General features: G+C 34.1%; 1 protein-coding gene across 1 annotated transcript in view; it reads left to right on the top strand.

The window, feature by feature from the left end:
• The first annotated feature begins 4,032 nt into the window (after window positions 1-4,032).
• The window catches only part of LOC138700557 (serine/threonine-protein kinase 33-like), a 29,625-nt gene continuing 14,099 nt past the window's right edge, over window positions 4,033-19,558 (top strand). Inside the window, exons 1-3 of the mRNA XM_069827141.1 lie at window positions 4,033-4,198; window positions 8,609-8,737; window positions 11,098-11,230. Coding sequence (XP_069683242.1) covers window positions 4,073-4,198; window positions 8,609-8,737; window positions 11,098-11,230 — 388 coding nt within the window. The 5' untranslated portion in view covers window positions 4,033-4,072. The remainder of the gene's footprint in view (window positions 4,199-8,608; window positions 8,738-11,097; window positions 11,231-19,558) is intronic.

Below are 19,558 nucleotides of genomic sequence, written 5' to 3'. Positions count from 1 at the left end.
CTGTGTAACGATAAATAGTCGTTGGTGTAGCTCTCGGACCAGAGCTTCAAACAACACATAACAGAAGCATGTGCGCCTAGGACGGACTATGGAGGAAGGCACTTGCGCGCGCATCATATTCTCGCTGTTTCTACGTCTTTCCTGTAGCTCCGAGAAACGAGCAAGCGTTGCGATACTTGCGGTGTGCAACCTGCGGATGGTATTACGCCTATACAATATTCCAAAAATCAAAATAAATTTTAATGTACGTAATCCCATTTTGAGAAATACACATTCTATGAAAATATTGGGCTTGCGCAGCAAGCATAGCATGCCCTGAGAAATCGCCCCTGCTTTTCGTTAGCATTAAGTTCCAATTCTTCTAAGCTCCCGCCTTGTTTTTTGTTTACTGTGTGAAAATAACCTGTGATAAAATATACACTGCTCACGATTTATTTATTTATTTATTTATTTATTTATTTATTTATTTATTTATTTATTTATTTATTTATTTATTCCTTTGAACAATTCAAGTAAAATTATGAAACAGATTGAATTTATAACCTTACTTATGTTGTTGCTGGTAGGCCTTGTAAGTTAAACTTACAACACACGTGCGGTAAGTAAATAAATAAAATCAACTTTTACTTATTTATTTAACAGTAACGAACTATCAGTGTCGCGCACCACTATGTGCTATGAGGAAATAACTAAATGTCTTATTATATCTGTACTCTTTCTAAATTAATTTATTGGAGTGAAGATTTGTAAGAAAACAAGAATTAATATAGATAAGACGTAAGCGTGAAAATAATTTCTGACGACTTTCGGTTGTTGCTCTGAGCGCCACTCGTGGGCTCGTGGCTGAACGTGAAAACATCCATGGAGTAAAATACAGTACGTATTCAAGCTCTGTGGCTTCCAGATCTGGAGGTCCCGGGTTCGATTCCCGGATTCGGCTCTCGGTGAATTTTTCTTAAAGAAGAAAAATTCCCTGGGTGTCTAGAGTCTGGAAATTTGTATGAATGTGAGTGTGATTGTCAGTGTACCGGGTTAATATTAATTAGCCAATTATCAAAAACATAAAATACATCAGGACTGTCGTTAGGCAGAAACCTGAACACACGTTTCAGCGTCACATTGTTGACAAGTAACTCCATCTGCCAGCACAACCATGAAGCATTAATAGATGCTATAGAGTTACCAACAAAGAAAAAAAAAGGCATTAGCCTATACCGGTATGCAATTTGTTTACACTGATGCATAATTAATACGTCACCTACAAATATTTTCTATGTGCTATTTATTTATATTGATGTATAATAATGTGTCACCTGCTTACTTCTTTGAAGACAAAACTAAACTTTCTTTAATTTATTTTATTACAACATTTTCACAATCGCCGCAAAATAATAACAAATGAATAGCATCTATCGACAAATACGAATAATAACAATTGAATGACACCTATTGACAAATAACAAACGGTGATCACATATGAATATGTTAGCGTCCAAAAGCAAACTACTTAAATTAAAAATGATTAATAATAATTTATTTTCATTAAGATCGACCAAAAAAATAGTATGCAATACGTGTGTTAAGTGCATAACAGAATCTCGGAAATAGAGAATACTCGATTTCGTCTCGTCTTCTCTAATTTCTTAGATTCTGTTATAATGCACTTACCATGCTTGTATCGCAATATATTATTTAAAGAGTTCCGTAGATGAATAATGGCCGTTAATCAATGATCATTGAAGGTTTCTCATTTTATAACATGTTATAATGTTAACCTGAGCAAATCTGTAAAATCTGTGAGTGATGACAATCTATGCATATTTTATATTCTTGTCTGTGTGTTGAAATAAGTAACAATTGTAATAATATATTAAATAGGCCTACTTATGATTGAAAAATAAATGGACAAGGCCCTGACAAGGCCACATCTTCTTGTAACATAGGCCTGACAATTTAAGAAGAATATGTCGTTCATATGACGTCATTCCATTTTCGACCAATGAAGTGTAATGGAATTTTGAATTCCAACCAATCACAGTCACACTTTGCGATAATTTTTGCAGATAGATTTATCGCTATCAATTTATCGCATCGTCGTTCTTTTGGTTAGTCGTTGTCGTCAACTGTTTCCCCGTAAATTGATGATCATGAATACATTAAGATGCAACTACACGGTTTAACTTTTCTTTCAACTTTAAAGCAATGAATGCAAGATTGACATTTAATATTAATTAATATATTTACGCAGTGAAGGCGACGTTCAAAACGGCGCTCCATGTAGACACAAAATCTTCATGCATCTTAATTAAACGTATCTTTTAAACTTGATACTTTCAATATTCTTCCCAGATTGCACGCATACGCGATTGGAATATTGAACTGTGTAGATGCAGCTTTAGTTCCGTTACACACTACAGCGAGAATGCGTTTGTTGAGCTATAAAAAATGCTTCCGTGTTGCACTCATTGTAAGTAACGGTCGAAATAAGGCACAGCTGACATTGGTCCTGCTCCCACAGGTAACTTAACCTATAATTGTAGCCTATAAAATTTGTATTTTGTGAATGAAATGAAACAATTAATAGAAAGTCAGATGTTAAAATTTATGTAATATCATCGCATATCAAACCCAAAGACCTTGCATAGTAATAGTAAGGTCTTTGATCAAACTGCCTTCCGTATGGCGTAATAAAATTCGTGTTTTAATTAGACCTATCAATACAGAGATGGCTTCACTGTGTAGCAACATGTCTCGCTGTGAATACATAAGCATTGGTATATAGCTGTCCTCACTGTTACTGTTAAATTAAATTATGATTTCAGCAGATAATGAAAATGTATTTATGTTATAATAATAAGAGAAAAGTGTAGTACATGTAAGTAACATTGTTAAACCTGTATTTCGCTTTTCGCAATTGGCATTACTGAATAATAACATCGAATTTCTTTATTGCAGTAATCGATATTCATCTACGAATATTTCAACTTCACAATATCTGAATAGGTAAAGTATTCATTAATATACAATTATTAACATTTTGTGATCGAATTTTAGGGATATATTTTTTTACATTTTTATTTTATTCACCAAATAGTCCTAATAAATGTCACTCGAGGTCTGAGATTACTACAGACAAAACAGAAAAAAATCTTTCCTGTCATTCCTAGCGGATCGATAGTAACAACATTTTTAAACTAACGTAGATCTTAGCAGGCCATGAAGATGCATTCATTATTGCCATACGTGAAAGACAATTGAAAATAACGCCTTGTCAAATTTTACGAGTATCAGAAACTACAAACTTCTAGATTTTAAAGAACACTTAATAGTAGGCATTATACAGATGGTAAGAGAATGAAATATTTCTGTTCAGAAAGAAGATGCAAACATGTTTACAAGTAGTTCAGACATCGAAATGGTAAGTTTCATCACATTTTCTAATATATACACAGAACTAAATATAAAACCGATGTTTTAATATCGTTACATGAAATGAATTTATATTTATGATCTGCGAAAGAAAAGGCCAGTTGGGATCATTACGTCTATAATAATATAGTGAATTAAATAGGGGAAATAGTTAATAATTACATGCCATTTTATGTTTGAGGAATTGTGAGGACATGATGTGAAACTTAAGATATGCAATTTATAACAATATAATACCTGAATACGACATTCTTCCATAGGAAAATCATAAATTAATCGACGACATTTGATATTTTTAATATCTTTCAAAATATGACAAAAATGTTATTTTAGATTTATTTTTTATTTATATAGGCCCTACAGATTTCTAATGTTTACACATATTTCTGTGCCTAACGTCTTAAAGTCTTAGGTTTATATGAGGATAAAATTATATGTTTCATGCTCGATATAATAGACTTAAAGGAATAGTAAGCCTTTAAGAAGAAATGGATACTTGCCGAAAACTGGATGCAGTATATTGATTATATAAAATTATATCTTCTAGCATGTACTACACGTTTCATATCTATTTTATAATTGATTAATCCATTTGCAGGGAGCATCAAGACAACATCAGTCGGAAGTACCCCGACTCAGTGTCATGAATATTGACAGTATATTTGAGTTCGGAAGAACATTGGGACAAGGACGTTTCGGTGTAGTAATATACGCTAAGGACAGGTCGACAGGCAACGAGCATGCAGTCAAAATCATCAGTAAACGTTCTGTAAGTCTATACTGAATAAAACAATGTATTATATTATATTATTTATCAAATGCAACTATAACAGGACTAATATTTCCTTAATACGGTATGCGCCAAAACAAATAGTACTGAAATTGAAGGGTTCAGAACCGTAGAAAACAAGGGCTAAAATGAATTAAACATATAGCAAGTAATATAAAGTATACACATTAAGGGTATATGTACGTGAACGACCAGAAATATGATCAGAAAATGCAGGTTCTAAATTTCTAAAATTTTATAAGGATATGAAATGAACTCACAATTGGACAAAAATTACAAGGTACCACAACAAGACTTATTAGAACTTAAATATCTGGTAGAAGTATGAAAAGGTTACTAATAATATTTTTAAGAATTCACTTTTTACTTTAACTTAAATTTTCCAAAATTTGAAAATGTTCACACATAACTCCACAACCATTAGAGATAGAATTCTGAAATTTCGTACACTGATTTAGCATGCATTTATGCAAAAGTTAGACTACAATAATGCTCATTTATTTGAAAATAGAAAAATTAGGTCACAAAACATTATGTAAATTTTAATATATTTTATATACTAGGACAAATTAAAAATTAATTGTATTAAAATAAATAACCCTACATGTCTGAGAGTAGTCTACTTTTCAGAAATAAGTGTTTATTATATGCAGGAAAAATATTAAAGATGTCAGAGAGAACATAACAATGTTATGGTTACCAAATGACGTAACTGCAGAAATTTTTTGTTTTATTTTTTTTTCATACTCTGATAAAACTGGTTTGAAAAATATTGGTAGTAATATTTTTTACTAATATTTTTTATCCGATATTTAAGTTCTATTAAGTCTTATTGTGGTACCTTGTAATTTTTGTCCAACTGTGAGCTCATTTCTTTATAAAATTTTAGAAATTTAGAGCATGCATTTTCTGATAATATTTGTGGTCGTTCACGTACATATACCCTTAAAACTAAATGACATGTCAATCTTCATTAAACTATGGTATTCACTTAACTTTAACCCTTGCTTTCTCGTTTTTAATAAATGGCGCTTGGCCCACTATGGCTCTGAACCCTTCAATTATCACTCATCTGCTGTCCACGTTTCCCTAGCAACGAAGTACTTATTTATTGTATACTAGCCGTACCCGTGCGCTCCGCTGCACCCGTTACAAATAAATATAAAGTAATTACTGTACATAATTAAAATAGGACATTTGATCCAGGGAATATTCGTGTTTTATAGAAGGGTAAATCGTTTAATATGTTACTTAATTTAAATTATATTTAAATAATTAAAATGGAATCATTTTGGTCCAGAGACACTCATTTGGTGCAATGACAATTCCTTTAACATGTTTTTTTAATTTTTATTACATGCATCCATAGTTCAATGAACATTGACATCATTTACATTTAATGTGTATACTTTATTTTACTTGTTATATGTTTCCATTGAATTATGATAATAACTTAATTTTAACCCTTGTTTTCTACGTATTCAGTAAATGGCGCTTGGCCCACTATGGTTCTGAACCCTTCAAATAACTTAAATAACTTAAATGTTACATATATTATATTATATTATATTATATTATATTATATTATATTATATTATATTATATTATATTATATAAAAAGTGTGTTGATAACGGATGTACCCCGATAAGTAAGTTTTCAATTTGTTATGGGGGCTCTTGAATGTCAGGAGGAACAAATTTTATTTTACAACAGGGCAACATAATCTGCTTGGCTCATTACCCAAATTTTTTGCATTGCATTTAATGCATATGTATTTTATGTATTTTAACTCGATTCAATTGAGCATAGTTAAAATTTGGATTATAAAATAATGAAATGCTAAGCTAATATATTATTACTGCATACTAAATCAATACACTCTCGTTGTTCGTTAATTCTCTGGCATAAACATTATTTTAAGAAATACAGGAAACGAATACACAGAATAGCCTATCAAGTTTTCTGTGCATAAGAAGCTATTTTAATCTTACCTGTCCTCAATTCACTCAGAAGTTACTGTAATAACATTATAGTATTATGTCCATCTAGAGAAACTACACTTTCCAATGGTGAAATAATAATTAATTATACAAATCGGTTAATTTAGCTTCCGATATTGCTTCATACAAACACAGAAACATTTTCTGTAGGCTATGATTCATAGCTTTCGATTGTTGTTGACCAAGACCCCTTATAGACGAAGTCATTTGTTTATTTCATTACACGGCCTTAGATGGCAGTTATTTTAATTTTAAAACTCATTTATCTCATTAAATATCAATCCTATCAAAATTTTTCAAAGAATAAAACTTATCGGAAATGATGTTTAAAGAAACGTTTGTTATGTAGGTAACATTTTTCATAAAAATCAATAATAAGCGAGATATTTCGATTTATTTAATTCAGGCCCCTTTATAACTCCCCTTTTAAATAATGTATTTTGAATGCCATATAGCCTATAATCTAAGTTACAACGAACTTAATTTATATTCCAATTTTCATCGAAATCCGTTTAGCGATTATCGCGTGGAAAGGTAACAAACATACAGATAGACAGACAGACATACAAAAATTTCAAAAAAGCGATTTTCGGTTTCAGGGTGGTTAATTATATATGTTAGGACCAATTATTTTTGGAAAATCGAAAATTACCAGAAAAATTTCGGCTACAGATTTATTATTAGTATAGATAATAGTTGGACATATTGTGAATCCAGTGTTGTGTTGATTTCTGCAATTATGGTTCTCACAACAGAGGAGAAGGTGTTTGTTGTAGAGCATTATTTCCGGTCATACGGAGTACTGAAATTACAAACATACTCTGAAAATCAAGATAACATTGTTGTGTTATTTGGTGCCGCATTGTTAAATCGCTCCTGGTGCTGCTCTTTAACGTGGCGTAAGCTGGGCCATTCTGACGCCCCACTCCTTATAACTGAAAATAATTATAATTATAGTCCCCTCGCTCTAATTTCCGGCAGCCAATCGCGTTGCAGGTCGGCTACATTTAAACGTGTGAGTCTTGTGATTCGCTGATTCATTTCTTAAGGCTCGATAAATACTTAATATAATCTCCCGCCATTTTAGCTCTTTCGTTGGCGTTCGCAGAAAGCATACGAAGACGTTATTTGCCGCTCAATTATTTGCTGAATTACATTGCTTTTGATTTATTATCATAGGAGCTACGACATGATAATGTTTAACGGTATAGCAAATAGATTCCTCGTATGGTAGCTCGGCAACGTAAGAACAAAAATGGCGAACGATACTACCTATCTAGACTTTGTAGAGCCTTCACTTTCTAAGATCTAGGCCTAATCAAAGAGGAGGAGTCACGTCGGAAATAACAGCGTCGGGACAAATTTAAGTGGATAAATCGTAAAACAGCGAACACCAGTAGGGGAAGTTATCCCCACCCTCGCCGCTCGCACCTCGCTCGCCTGCTCTCTCTCTCTACTATCTGTCCCGCTTCGATGGATCATTGCCTACCACCTCGCATGTATTTCATATTTTACAACACAATACGTTTTTTCCTCGAACTAACACAACACAAGACAACCAAATTATGTGCATTAGACAACAACCACATGTTGTCCATTTCTTTCTCATCACCTCCTTATCATGTAGGGGAGAGTTGGGTAGTATCGGACATCGGGTAATATCGGACAGTGAGTTTCTTTCATCTACCACCAGATGATAATACCTGAATGACATGGTTACGTTTCTGTTATGTCGCATACAGAAACGTAACCATGTCATTCAGGTACTACGATCTCGTGGTAGATGAAAGAAACTCACTGTCCGATATTACCCGATGTCCTATACTACCCAACTCTCCCCTATACTTCTGTTTATTGTCTCCTTTTCTTTATCATCTCCTTCTCTCTATACCCATCTCCTTCTCTTTGACGTCATCTCTTTCTCTTTGAAACGACACACATTGCATTTCTGGAATACGTTATGGCAGTTCCCTTGAAAGTAAATAGAGTCATTTTCCCTTCTACCACCAACTCGCCTCGGTAGCCGAGAGGTCTAAAGCGTGACCAAAATGCGTGCGTGCGTTTCGTTAGGAAGATACACGGATCGAATACTACCCTCTGCAAAGTTATAAGAAAGAAAAGAAGAGAGACATGAAAAGAGAAGGAGAGGCTGGACAGAGAGAGGGAGACAGGAAGTTCCTCTTTTGCTTCGTAGATGCCGCATTCACTCTTTTTGTTCCACTTTCCTCCACTAGATGTCACCCCCACCCTAAAACCCTATTTCCACTCTTTCCCGCAAGAGAGTGTGGTGAGCTTGTAGGGGAAAAGTGGAAAGGGGTCGTGGGCGGAGCTTAGCGTTCGCTGTTTTACGATTTGCCCAAAATATTGAACTAAAAAATTCACCAACAGGCTGAAGGATCAACAAGACATTCACGGCCTTTGTTACGTGTGAAGCAAGCGGAGAGAGAAATAATGATTCTACAGTCAATTAACCATCCCCACATCGTACACCTCCAACGAGTATACGACACAAGAGAGGTTAGTATGAGACAGAAACAAAATAAATATATCAGTTATCATTATAACTTCAGAGAAGTGAAGCGTGTACATTCCTTGGTTTGTGTCATGTCGTGTTGTCTTGAGAAGTGAGCGATCTTTGCTCCGAGGTAATCAAATCACGCGATCAAAGGATCCCATTGCTTGTGAATGTCTAGTGCTGGTTATAAATAAATAAATAAATAAATAAATAAATAAATAAATAAATAAATAAATAAATTAATTAATTAATTAATTAAATAAATTGTATAAGTAAATAAATAAATAAAATTAATTAATTGCTTAATTAAATAAATTGAATAAGTAAATAAATAAATAAAATTAATTAATTAATTAATTAAATAAATTGAATAAGTAAATAAATAAATAAAATTAATTAATTAATTAAATTAAATAAATAAATAGATAAAATAAATAAATAAATTAAATAAATTGTATAAGTAAATAAATAAATAAAATTAATTAATTACTTAATTAAATAAATTGAATAAGTAAATAAATAAATAAAATTAATTAATTAATTAAATAAATTGAATAAGTAAATAAATAAATAAAATTAATTAATTAAATAAATTAAATAAATAAATAGATAAAATAAATAAATAAATTAAATAAATAAATTAAATAAATAAATAAAGTAAATAAAATAAATAAATTAATTAAATACATTAATTAATTAATTAATTAATTCAATAAATTAATTAAATAAATACATAAATAAATAAATAAATTAAGTAAATTAAATAAATACATTTAATTAATTAATCAAATTAAATTAATAAATTAATTAAACAAAATAAATAAATTACATTAATAAAAAGTAAAAAATAAAATAAATAAATAAAATAAATTTAAAAAAATAAATAAATAAATGGATCTCAGCAGCAAATTATTTCAGTGGCTCGTAAAAGCTCAATATTTTTTTTTACTTTGTTATTTAGCGACGCTGCATCAACTACTAAGTTATTTAGCGTCAATGATATTGATGATAGCGAGATGAGCCGAGGCTTCGCCATAGATTACCTGATATTCGCTTTACGGTTGGAGAAAACCTAAAAAAAAAACAAACTAGGTAATCAGTTCAAGCGGGGAAATAATAATAATAATAATAATAATAATAATAATAATAATAATAATAATACAAATGGCTTTTAGAGAATCCGGAGGTTCATTGCCGCCCTCACATAAGCCCGCCATTGGTCCCTATAATGAGCAAGATTAATCCAGTTCCTATCATCATATCCCACCGCCCTCAAATTCATTTTAATATTATCCTCCCATCTACGTCTCGACCTCCCCAAAGGTCTTTTTCCCTCCGGTCTCCCAACTAACACTCTATATGCATTTCTGCATTCGTCCATACGTGCTACATGCCCTGCCCATCTCAAACGTCTGAATTTAATGTTCCTAATTATGTCAGGTGAAGAATACAATGCGTGCAGTTCTGCGTTCTGTAACTTTCTCCATTGTCCTGTAACTTAATTCCACTTATAGAGGATTTCACGTTAAGAAAACAGCATTGAACGCATAGGACTAATTCATCAAATGACCAGTTGCCATGGAAACGCCTATCTACCACATAGCTTGTACAATGTACTAGACAAGGCCCATAAAACCAATGCTTTTTTTTAATGTGGAATTCTCTTTAGCTACAAATATTTTTCTGAGCACCTTATTCTCTAACACTCTTAACCTCGGTTCCTCTCTCTAAGTGAGAGTCCAAATTTTCAGAACCATACAGAACAACCGGTAATATAACCGTTTTATAAATTCTGTCTTTAATTTTTTTTAAGTAGAGTGGATGACAAAAGCTTCTGAAACGAATAATACCAGACATTTCCCATATTAATTCTGCGTTTAATTTCCTCTCGAATGTCATTTATATTTGTTACTGTTGCTTCAAGGTATTTGAATTTTTCCATCACTGCAAAGGATAAATTTCCAGTGTCCATTTCGTATTACGTTCTGGTCACTAGACATAATGATATACTTTGTTTTTTCAGGATTTCCTTTCAAACCTATCTCATTAATAATAGGCTAATGATGTCACTGGACTAGCACATAAGACTCGTGATCCGACGCTGCGTTTTGGCTTGAGTTTGAATCCCGATTGGGCAGATTACCTGATTGGGTTTTCCGAGCTTTTCCCAACTGTAAGATGATTGTCAGATTATCTCATGGCAAATTCTCGGTGTCATCTCTTCAAAACATCATTTTGTTACCACCAATTTCACAGACGCTAGGTAACCTTGTAGTTGATACAGTGTTGTTAAATATTTGATTAGAAAGAATAAGTAGGATATTGGTAGAGTGTTATTAATAGTGATTATGTGTTATTTCAGAAACTGTACATGGTGATGGAACTCTGCAATGGAGACCTAGGAAAAGTGTTTCGAGATAAGAGCTTTACAGAGGACGAAACCAGACACGTAATCCAAGATCTCGCTAGTGCAGTTTCGTATTTGCATAAAAATGGTAAATACAGATATATAGGCAGTTAGGGAAATAAGTGCAAATATTTTGACAGGCGATTAAATCAACATGAATTGAACATTTGTCTCCAATTTTTCCTCTCCCTCATGGTCTGTCTACTCTACAAGCGTGGACGTTTTTTCGAACGACTAGTTCCTGCTAGCAACCGACAATCCTTCCAGGAAGAATCTTCTACAAGTTTGCAAACAATGGCCCACCTGTCCTATCATATGGCCGAAGGAGCTAAAACTCAAGCTGGTTTCGCAATGAAAAGCAGAAATAATTTTATATGGTACACAATTGCTCTTGGGATATCATTTTTCGCTTGATACTAACTTCAAAGTTCCCATTTTCATTTTATGCTACGTAATACGAAAACATTCATCTGATTTTTCTTGCAGTTGAACGCCATTGTGGGCACTTTTATATTTAAATAGAGATCCATAAATTACTAAATTATTGTATTTCATGTGCATCATTCCCGGAAAAATTCACTCGTAGGCACTGAATACAGTATCCGAGCAACGATTTAGATAAACTCTCTTCTTATTTATTTGCATATGAAGGGATTTCATTTATATATGTATTTTGAGGAATATAGTTTAACCCTGATTGAAGCTCTGGCTGATAAATATGCCTTACTTCTAAATCCTCATAACAACGTTTGAGAAAATTGCACAGGTGAGCAAAATAACTTCTTATTTTTTTATACCCCAGATAACAACTGTTATGCTTTTATTTATGAAATACAAAAACGTTTTTGGAGACTTACAAAATGTTATCAAGAGAAGCACTTTGAAAATATATACAGATTTCGACTACGTAGTTAAGGTTTCCTTGACGAAATAAGTAGTAACGATTGCAATGTGTAAGACTGGTATTACACTATCAAAGTTTTTTGACAAAGATATTTTATCAAATATAATATGACACTGTAATGGGCTTTCTTTTATAAAAGTTTCTCTGAGTATTACACTTTTACTACGTCACATTACTTTTGACCAATAAAACGGTACAATAGGACGTCTTTCAACCAATCATGGCTGCTTATCGCACAATTTTATCGCGTCCCTAGCATTTGTTTAATTTTATCGCGTCCCTAGCATTTGTTTATTTTTATCACTACCCTAGCATTTGTTTCTTTGTTCGCCAACATTTCAAACTGCACTGGTCTGGACGTCAAAAAACAGAAAATTACAAACCACTCCAGTCGATGCACAGCACTTTCAAATATGACTCGCAGTGGCATTCAAGAACAAGAATTAATAAAGATCACTGGTCATAGCTATGCATCTTCCCTGAAACCCTATTTACAAATAAATAAAGAGCACCATTCGGAAATCCTGAATAAGTTGAGGGATACACCATGTACATCAACGAGTTCACTTCTTTTACGCACACGTCCAATATAACATCAATTGAACCACCAACCACTAAAACATTCAAATTTGAAAATTGTACCTACTTCCAATAATTGTTTCTTTTAAAATTATTCATGTTTATTTTTTATTTCGTCGTCGTTAATTAAAATGTTTCTTGTTTATTTCATCATCCCTAATTAAAACTTTTCTAACACTTGTTTATATTATTTAGGTTATGTTTGTTATAGCTTCTGCTATATGATATTATGAATAGTCACGTATCAGAGATTGTCTAACCCTCCTACTACCAGGTTTCTTTTTTTTACACTGAGTACCACTGGGGTCATATAGACCCCAAGTAATTTACCTTGAAAACAGAACAGCTATGCATATAAACATTTTTACATTTTTACACTTTACACTTTGCCTTCCTTCCGCCTTCATCTTATACGTCCTTACATTTGAAAAAAAAAAAACAACTCGGAATGTTGTTTACAGACCAAAGATGAACATTTTATGCACTTTTCTGGATGCTTTCTGTCCACAGGAAGTTAACATAAGTGGCATCGTCCACTTTTTGCCCCACTTTGCACTTGTGCTGAAATACGAGCAGGAGGAACTTTGGTGCGCCTGCTTCTGTTCTTCTGTACTAAAGATGTTCCCAGCTCAAGAAGAAATTCTCTTCTTCTGTAGTTGGTTCTTTTCTTCCAGTCAGGATTTAACTCCAGCCAAATTATGAACGCATTGATCGCACTAATATCCAAAATATTATAAAAAATAACCATGGGCCATCTCCTTGTCATACGTTTTGTAGTGTATGTCCTGACTAATCTGTCCATTGTGTCTACACCTGACTTTGTTGCGTTATAGTCTAGTACCATAATAGGTTTTTCTTTTTCATCTTCAGCTATTTCCTCTTTGAAATGCATAGTGCTCAGCAGAGTCACTACCTTACCCTTTTTTGGGCAATAGGAAACTATCGTAGCGGATTCCTGGAATCCGAACAGACTTGAAGTTGCTTTCCTTCCCTTTGCTATGACAAATTCTGCGGGTAGTTCACGGCGATTCTTTCTTATTGTTCCTAACAGAGTCATCTGTTTTCTTTCTAATTCCTTTGCCAGGTCCAAACTTGTGAAGAAATTATCTGTTGTGATGTACCTACAGCTCTGGGATAAGTTTTGAGTTAAGTCCAATACTACTATTTTTCCCTGATTCGATTCTTTAGGCTTGTCTTCGCCCCTTCCTGTGTACACTTGCAGGTTTGTGACATAGTAATTAGTGCTATCACAAGCTGCCCATATTTTGATGCCATATTTTCCGGGTTTTGAGGAGATATACTGCCGAAAAGGACACCAGTTGTTCATCAACTGTAATATTCTCATGTGGTTCATACGCATCATGTAATGTGCTTACCCACTGCTCAAATACGTGCCTTATAGGAGCCAATTTATCAGGGCTACGATTCTGTCGCCGCTGTTGAGCGTCATCGAACCGATGACAGCGTGATATTTCGGTAAAACGGTTCCTAGCCATAGAGCTATTGAAAATAGGTCGGCCATGCTCTGCGTTCCATAAATTCACTATGCCCTCATCGTGACCTTTGTGCACTCCTGCCAATATAAGCAGGCCAAGAAAGCACTCAAATTCTTCTCTATCAAGATCTATCCATTTGTTACCGTAAGTAATGTTACCTTCTCTGTTGGTCCACTTCAAAATATTCTGCAAAATGCTGGGCTTCATAAATAATTCAAAAGCTGACTATGCCGCGTTGGACCTGGAGCAGTCTTCATTACGTTTCGTGCTGGCTGCCTCCCTTGATGCAATGTAACAGGACTTTTATTCCATACTTCGTTTCCATTTCTGGACTTCAAAACAACAGTATTACTAATCCAGATATTTACTTAGTGATTATCTATTATTATAAAAAGTAAAGTAAATCCGTGGCGCTACAGCCCATAAAGGGCCAAGACCGACTAGCAGGCTGCTGGCCTCACGTTCACATGCCGAAGCAGAGGTGGACGATCATCCAACCAGAATGGAGGTATCGTATGGTTAGCACGATGATCCCTCCAGCTGTTAGAACTGGTTTGCGAAACCGCATTTTCGCTACCTATCGTAGCTCCCCAAGTGCATCAAGATGCTGGGTGGGCACTGGTCCCATACACTGGACGAAATTTTATGAGAAAATTTCTTTCCCCATGAGGATTGGAACCAGCGCACATTCCGTAACGCGAGTCGTAGGCAGAATGCCCTAGACCACGACGCTAAGGCGCGGAACATTATTATTGCTGGTTTTTTGTTGTAATGAATAATTGGTAGGTGAAATATACTTACTTGAAAATATTCAAATTTGAGATGTTAGAAATTTCAGGAACAGTAGTTTCTAAATCTCCATAATCATCGTCATCATCATCATCATCATCATCATCATCAGAATTTTCAGCCGATTGACAGTCTTCTGTTATAATATCATCAATCACTCCATCATCATCAGATTTTTCTTCATTATATTCATGTTCCTCGTTATATTCCTCTTCCTCATTATCTTCTTCTTTCACAATTACGCCTATTTCTGAACTAGTCAAATATCTTGCACTCATCATGTAATTCTACATCACACTGAGGCAAAACACTAATAAAAACTTAGGCAACAAACCTTAACAATGGGTAAGAAATAATATTTCATTGTTGCACGTGTTCCGTATAACAGATGTTCAAAATAACGGTCAGCATTTCTACTTTCATAATGTTACATTCAAAGAAAAAAAAACAATTTTTAATGGGGTCATATAGACCCCAATGGTACTCAGTGAAGAAACAATGAATATTTTTTAATGTGTTGAAAATATAAAAATGAATGAAACATCATTGGATACAGTTGGCTCAAAGGGATAAAGTCATAAATTTTGAAAATTATAGTTTTAAAAATGGTGAAGATTTTTCTTCCAAAGAGCTACTGGGGTCATATTGACCCCATTGGTACTAGGAGGGTTAATACTAAGATTTATTGAAAATCATCTGTCAAGTAACGTTGATTACTGGGATCGGGATAATCGAAGTGGAATGCAACTATTTTAATAAAAATGAAACTGAATCAACAAAGCCTTCTTGACCAGTAACCGTCCACAGAGTTCAATGAAGATTCCATAGTTGGCAAAACTGATAAGAAAACAGCTATTCATAACACACTACTGCCATCTACTAGCGTAATATTTATAATGTTGAGATGGTACAAATTTGAAGACCTGTTGTATTTTCGTAAGTCAATTAATATTTTATTGTATTGGAGTACTTCGTTACTTCTAATCTTTATATGCTTTCTTCTAATCGTGTAATAGTCAATTAAATCCTACTCGAGTTTTGATTTTCTCTAGATAAATCAAAACCTCTAGTGAGATTAATTACTTACTTACTTACAAATGGCTTTTAAGGAACCCGAAGGTTCATTGCCGCCCTCACATAAGCCCGCCATCGGTCCCTATCTTGTGCAAGATTAATCCAGTCTTTATCATCATATCCCACCTCCCTCAAATCCATTTTAATATTATCCTCCCATCTACGTCTCGGCCTCCCCAAAGGTCTTTTCTCCTCCGGTCTCCCAACTAACACTCTATACGCATTTCTGGATTCGCCCATACGTGCTACATGCCCTGCCCATCGCAAACGTCTGGATTTAATGTCCCTAATTATGTCAGGTGAAGACTACAATGCGTGCAGTTCTGCGTTGTGTAACTTTCTCCATTCTCCTGTAAATTCATCCCTCTTAGCCCTAAATATTTTCCTAAGCACCTTATTCTCAAACACCCTTAACCTATGTTCCTCTCTCAGAGTGAGAGTCCAAGTTTCACAACCATACAGAACAACCGGTAATATAACTGTTTTATAAATTCTAACTTTCAGATTTTTTGACAGCAGACTAGATGATAAAAGTTTCTCAACCGAATAATAACACGCATTTCCCATATTTATTCTGCGTTTAATTTCCTCCCTAGTGTCATTTATATTTCTTACTGTTGCTCCAAGATATTTGAATATTTCCACCCCTTCGAAGGATAAATCTCCAATTTTTATATTTCCATTTCGTACAATATTCTGGTCACGAGACATAATCATATACTTTGTCTTTTCGGGATTTACTTCCAAACCGATCGCTTTACTTTCTTCAAGTAAAATTTCCGTGTTTTCCCTAATCGTTTGAGGATTTTCTCCTAACATATTCACGTCATCCGCATAGACAAGCAGCTGATGTAACCCGTTCAATTCCAAACCCTGCCTGTTATCCTGAACTTTCCTAATGGCATATTCTAAAGCGAAGTTAAAAAGTAAAGGTGATAGTGCATCTCCCTGCTTTAGCCCGCAGTGAATTGGAAAAGCATCAGATAGAAACTGACCTATAGTGAGATTACTGTTGATAAAATGTAAGTGCATGTTGTTATCTTTTTTTAAAACATCTGCCTAGCTTGAAACCAATATGGCGGAACGTAAATACTGTTTCTCCCCCCCCCTCGCTGTTATTTATACTCGCTTTAACTTCTCTGGTCATATCGCAAGTTAATCTTTTGGATGAAATCCGAAGGCCTGTGTACTATTGTTGAGACTGGTTCTATTGTTGTGAACTAGATGGCGACTGTATAGGTATTACTGATTTGTTATGAATATGATTTCGATGATGAATGAGGCCGATGATATTCAGGAATGTTGTGGCCCGAATTTCTTGGCATTTGCCTTGCGGTTGAGGGAAAACCCTGAAAAACCTCAACCAGGAAATTCAACCCGACCGGGGATTGAACCCGGGCCCTCTGCGTAAGAGACCAGCATGCTGACCCCTACACCACAGAGGAGGTCGTAAATATTGTTGAACTGTTACTACGACCAAAATATTGATAATCAGAATATAAAGCAAATGAATGTTATAAAAAACAAAACACGCACTACAAAAAGAGAAATGAAAGACGAGAAGTGTAGGCCTATATAAAAATAGCAGAGACCATAACTGGTGTACAGGAGTCATGCACAAGTCTGGACAGACTGAAAATTATCTTCATCCATTCTCAAATAATCATTTATATAACTTTTTAAGTCCTCGCTTTGGACTTTTTTTTTAATGAGTTTTAATGAAAACTTTTCTTGTAACGTCTTTCAATCCAGGGTTTAACCCACAGATATTACCTTTTCTGTTTATTGTTCGGCAATATAGATATTGTAATACTGTATTTTGAATTATTATTGTAGCTAAACATGCATAGTACAATTCATCATTCATTTTTGCAAATCTGTAATCAAAAAAATATATTTTATTTAACTTTAAACAGAGGCTGATGATTCTTGTTCCTTAATTTTAGGTTATCTTTGATAAAATATTTTACATAGTGTAATATATTCAAAATCCTACCTTCTATCACAGATATTTGATAAAATATTTTACAATATTCTTTGTCAAAGAACATTGATAGTTTAATATCAGCCTAAGACATTCTTGCTTTATCTGTTACTGAAGACAGAAGTAATAAGTTCATACAGAACAGTCAAAAGTTATTTTATAATATTCTTCATACAATTTTATTGAAACAGCTAAAGCTACATTATAATTCCTCTCTTGTGAAAATACTTTGTAATTATTCATTCGCTAACAACTGTTATGAACAGTGATGAGGAGCAAATTGTAAGAACTAAATCGTTATCTTGGCAGATAAATTGAAAATATTGAAAGAATTGGAAGAGTTCTATATTAATTTAGTTTCAATATTCTGCATACCGTATATGAATAAGGCAAATCATGTCCATTCTACTTGGTTGATGCTAAGAATGGAGATTATATCGATCTTTGAAAATCTTCTGATTCGTTACTTCAATAATGGCACGGAAACAAAATGCTACTTCATTCCATTCTTCGCCTTCCTTCCTAAGTTTACAAAAGAAATACTTAAGGATCTCCAAATGGGATTTCTAAAGAATGGTGTCGGTAAGGTTGAATGTAGCGTGTAGATCCGTGCTATTAGACAACAATTTATTACCGTATTCTTTTCTGTTCTCAACTCTATGGTCAGGAAGGTTATAAATGCACCCTCTCCCCGTATACCTGGCCCCTGAATATCGCAGAGGGTTGTTCTCAAGGTTATGTCTTAAATTACAGCTCACTTTTGATTACAACAGCCATGCAACTAAAAATAAAGTTGAGATCAGTCCTGCCAACATACGGAACAATCAAGGGCTTCTAAATGTGTACGGTATTTTACTTGAAAAATGACATGAAATCACAACATCCATACGAGTTAATTATTTCTTATAACGTTCAGGTCTTTATGGAAAATATTGCAAAAAATTAAATTGACTGATTAAAATCTAAACAGATGTGCATTAATGGCTTTTTACGAAAGGGGTCGCAGGTTCGATTTAGAGAAAAAAAACAAGGTCTGATGTCTCTGAGAGATATCTCAGGTATGTCCTTACATACATACGTACATAAGTGTCGTGCTCACGGGCAGGTCTTTCACTGCAAATCCAACATTCTCCAATCCTTTCTATTTTCTGTCTTCCTCTTAGTCTCCTCATATGATCCATATATCTTAATGTCGTCTATCATCTGATATCTTCTTCTGCCCCGAACTCTTCTCCCGTTCACCATTCCTTCCAGTGCATCCTTCAGTAGGCAGTTTCTTTTCAGCCAGTGACTCAACCAATTCCTTTTCCTCTTCCTGATCAGTTTCAGCATCATTCTTTCTTCACCCACTCTTTCCAACACAGCTTCATTTCTTATTCTGTCTGTCCACTTCGCATGCTCCATTCTTCTCCATATCCACATTTCAAATACTTCTATTCGCTTCCCTTCACGTCGTCGTAATGTTCATGTTTCTGAACCATAAAATGCCACACTCCACACAAAGCACTTCACTAGTCTCTTCCTTAATTCTTTTTTCCAGAGGTCCGCAGAAGAGGCTCCTTTGCTATGTCCTTGTTATCTACAATTTCC

This window comes from Periplaneta americana, chromosome 5 (genome assembly GCF_040183065.1).
Source record: "Periplaneta americana isolate PAMFEO1 chromosome 5, P.americana_PAMFEO1_priV1, whole genome shotgun sequence".
Taxonomy (NCBI): domain Eukaryota; kingdom Metazoa; phylum Arthropoda; class Insecta; order Blattodea; family Blattidae; genus Periplaneta; species Periplaneta americana.
This window is presented reverse-complemented; position numbering and strand designations above follow the sequence as displayed.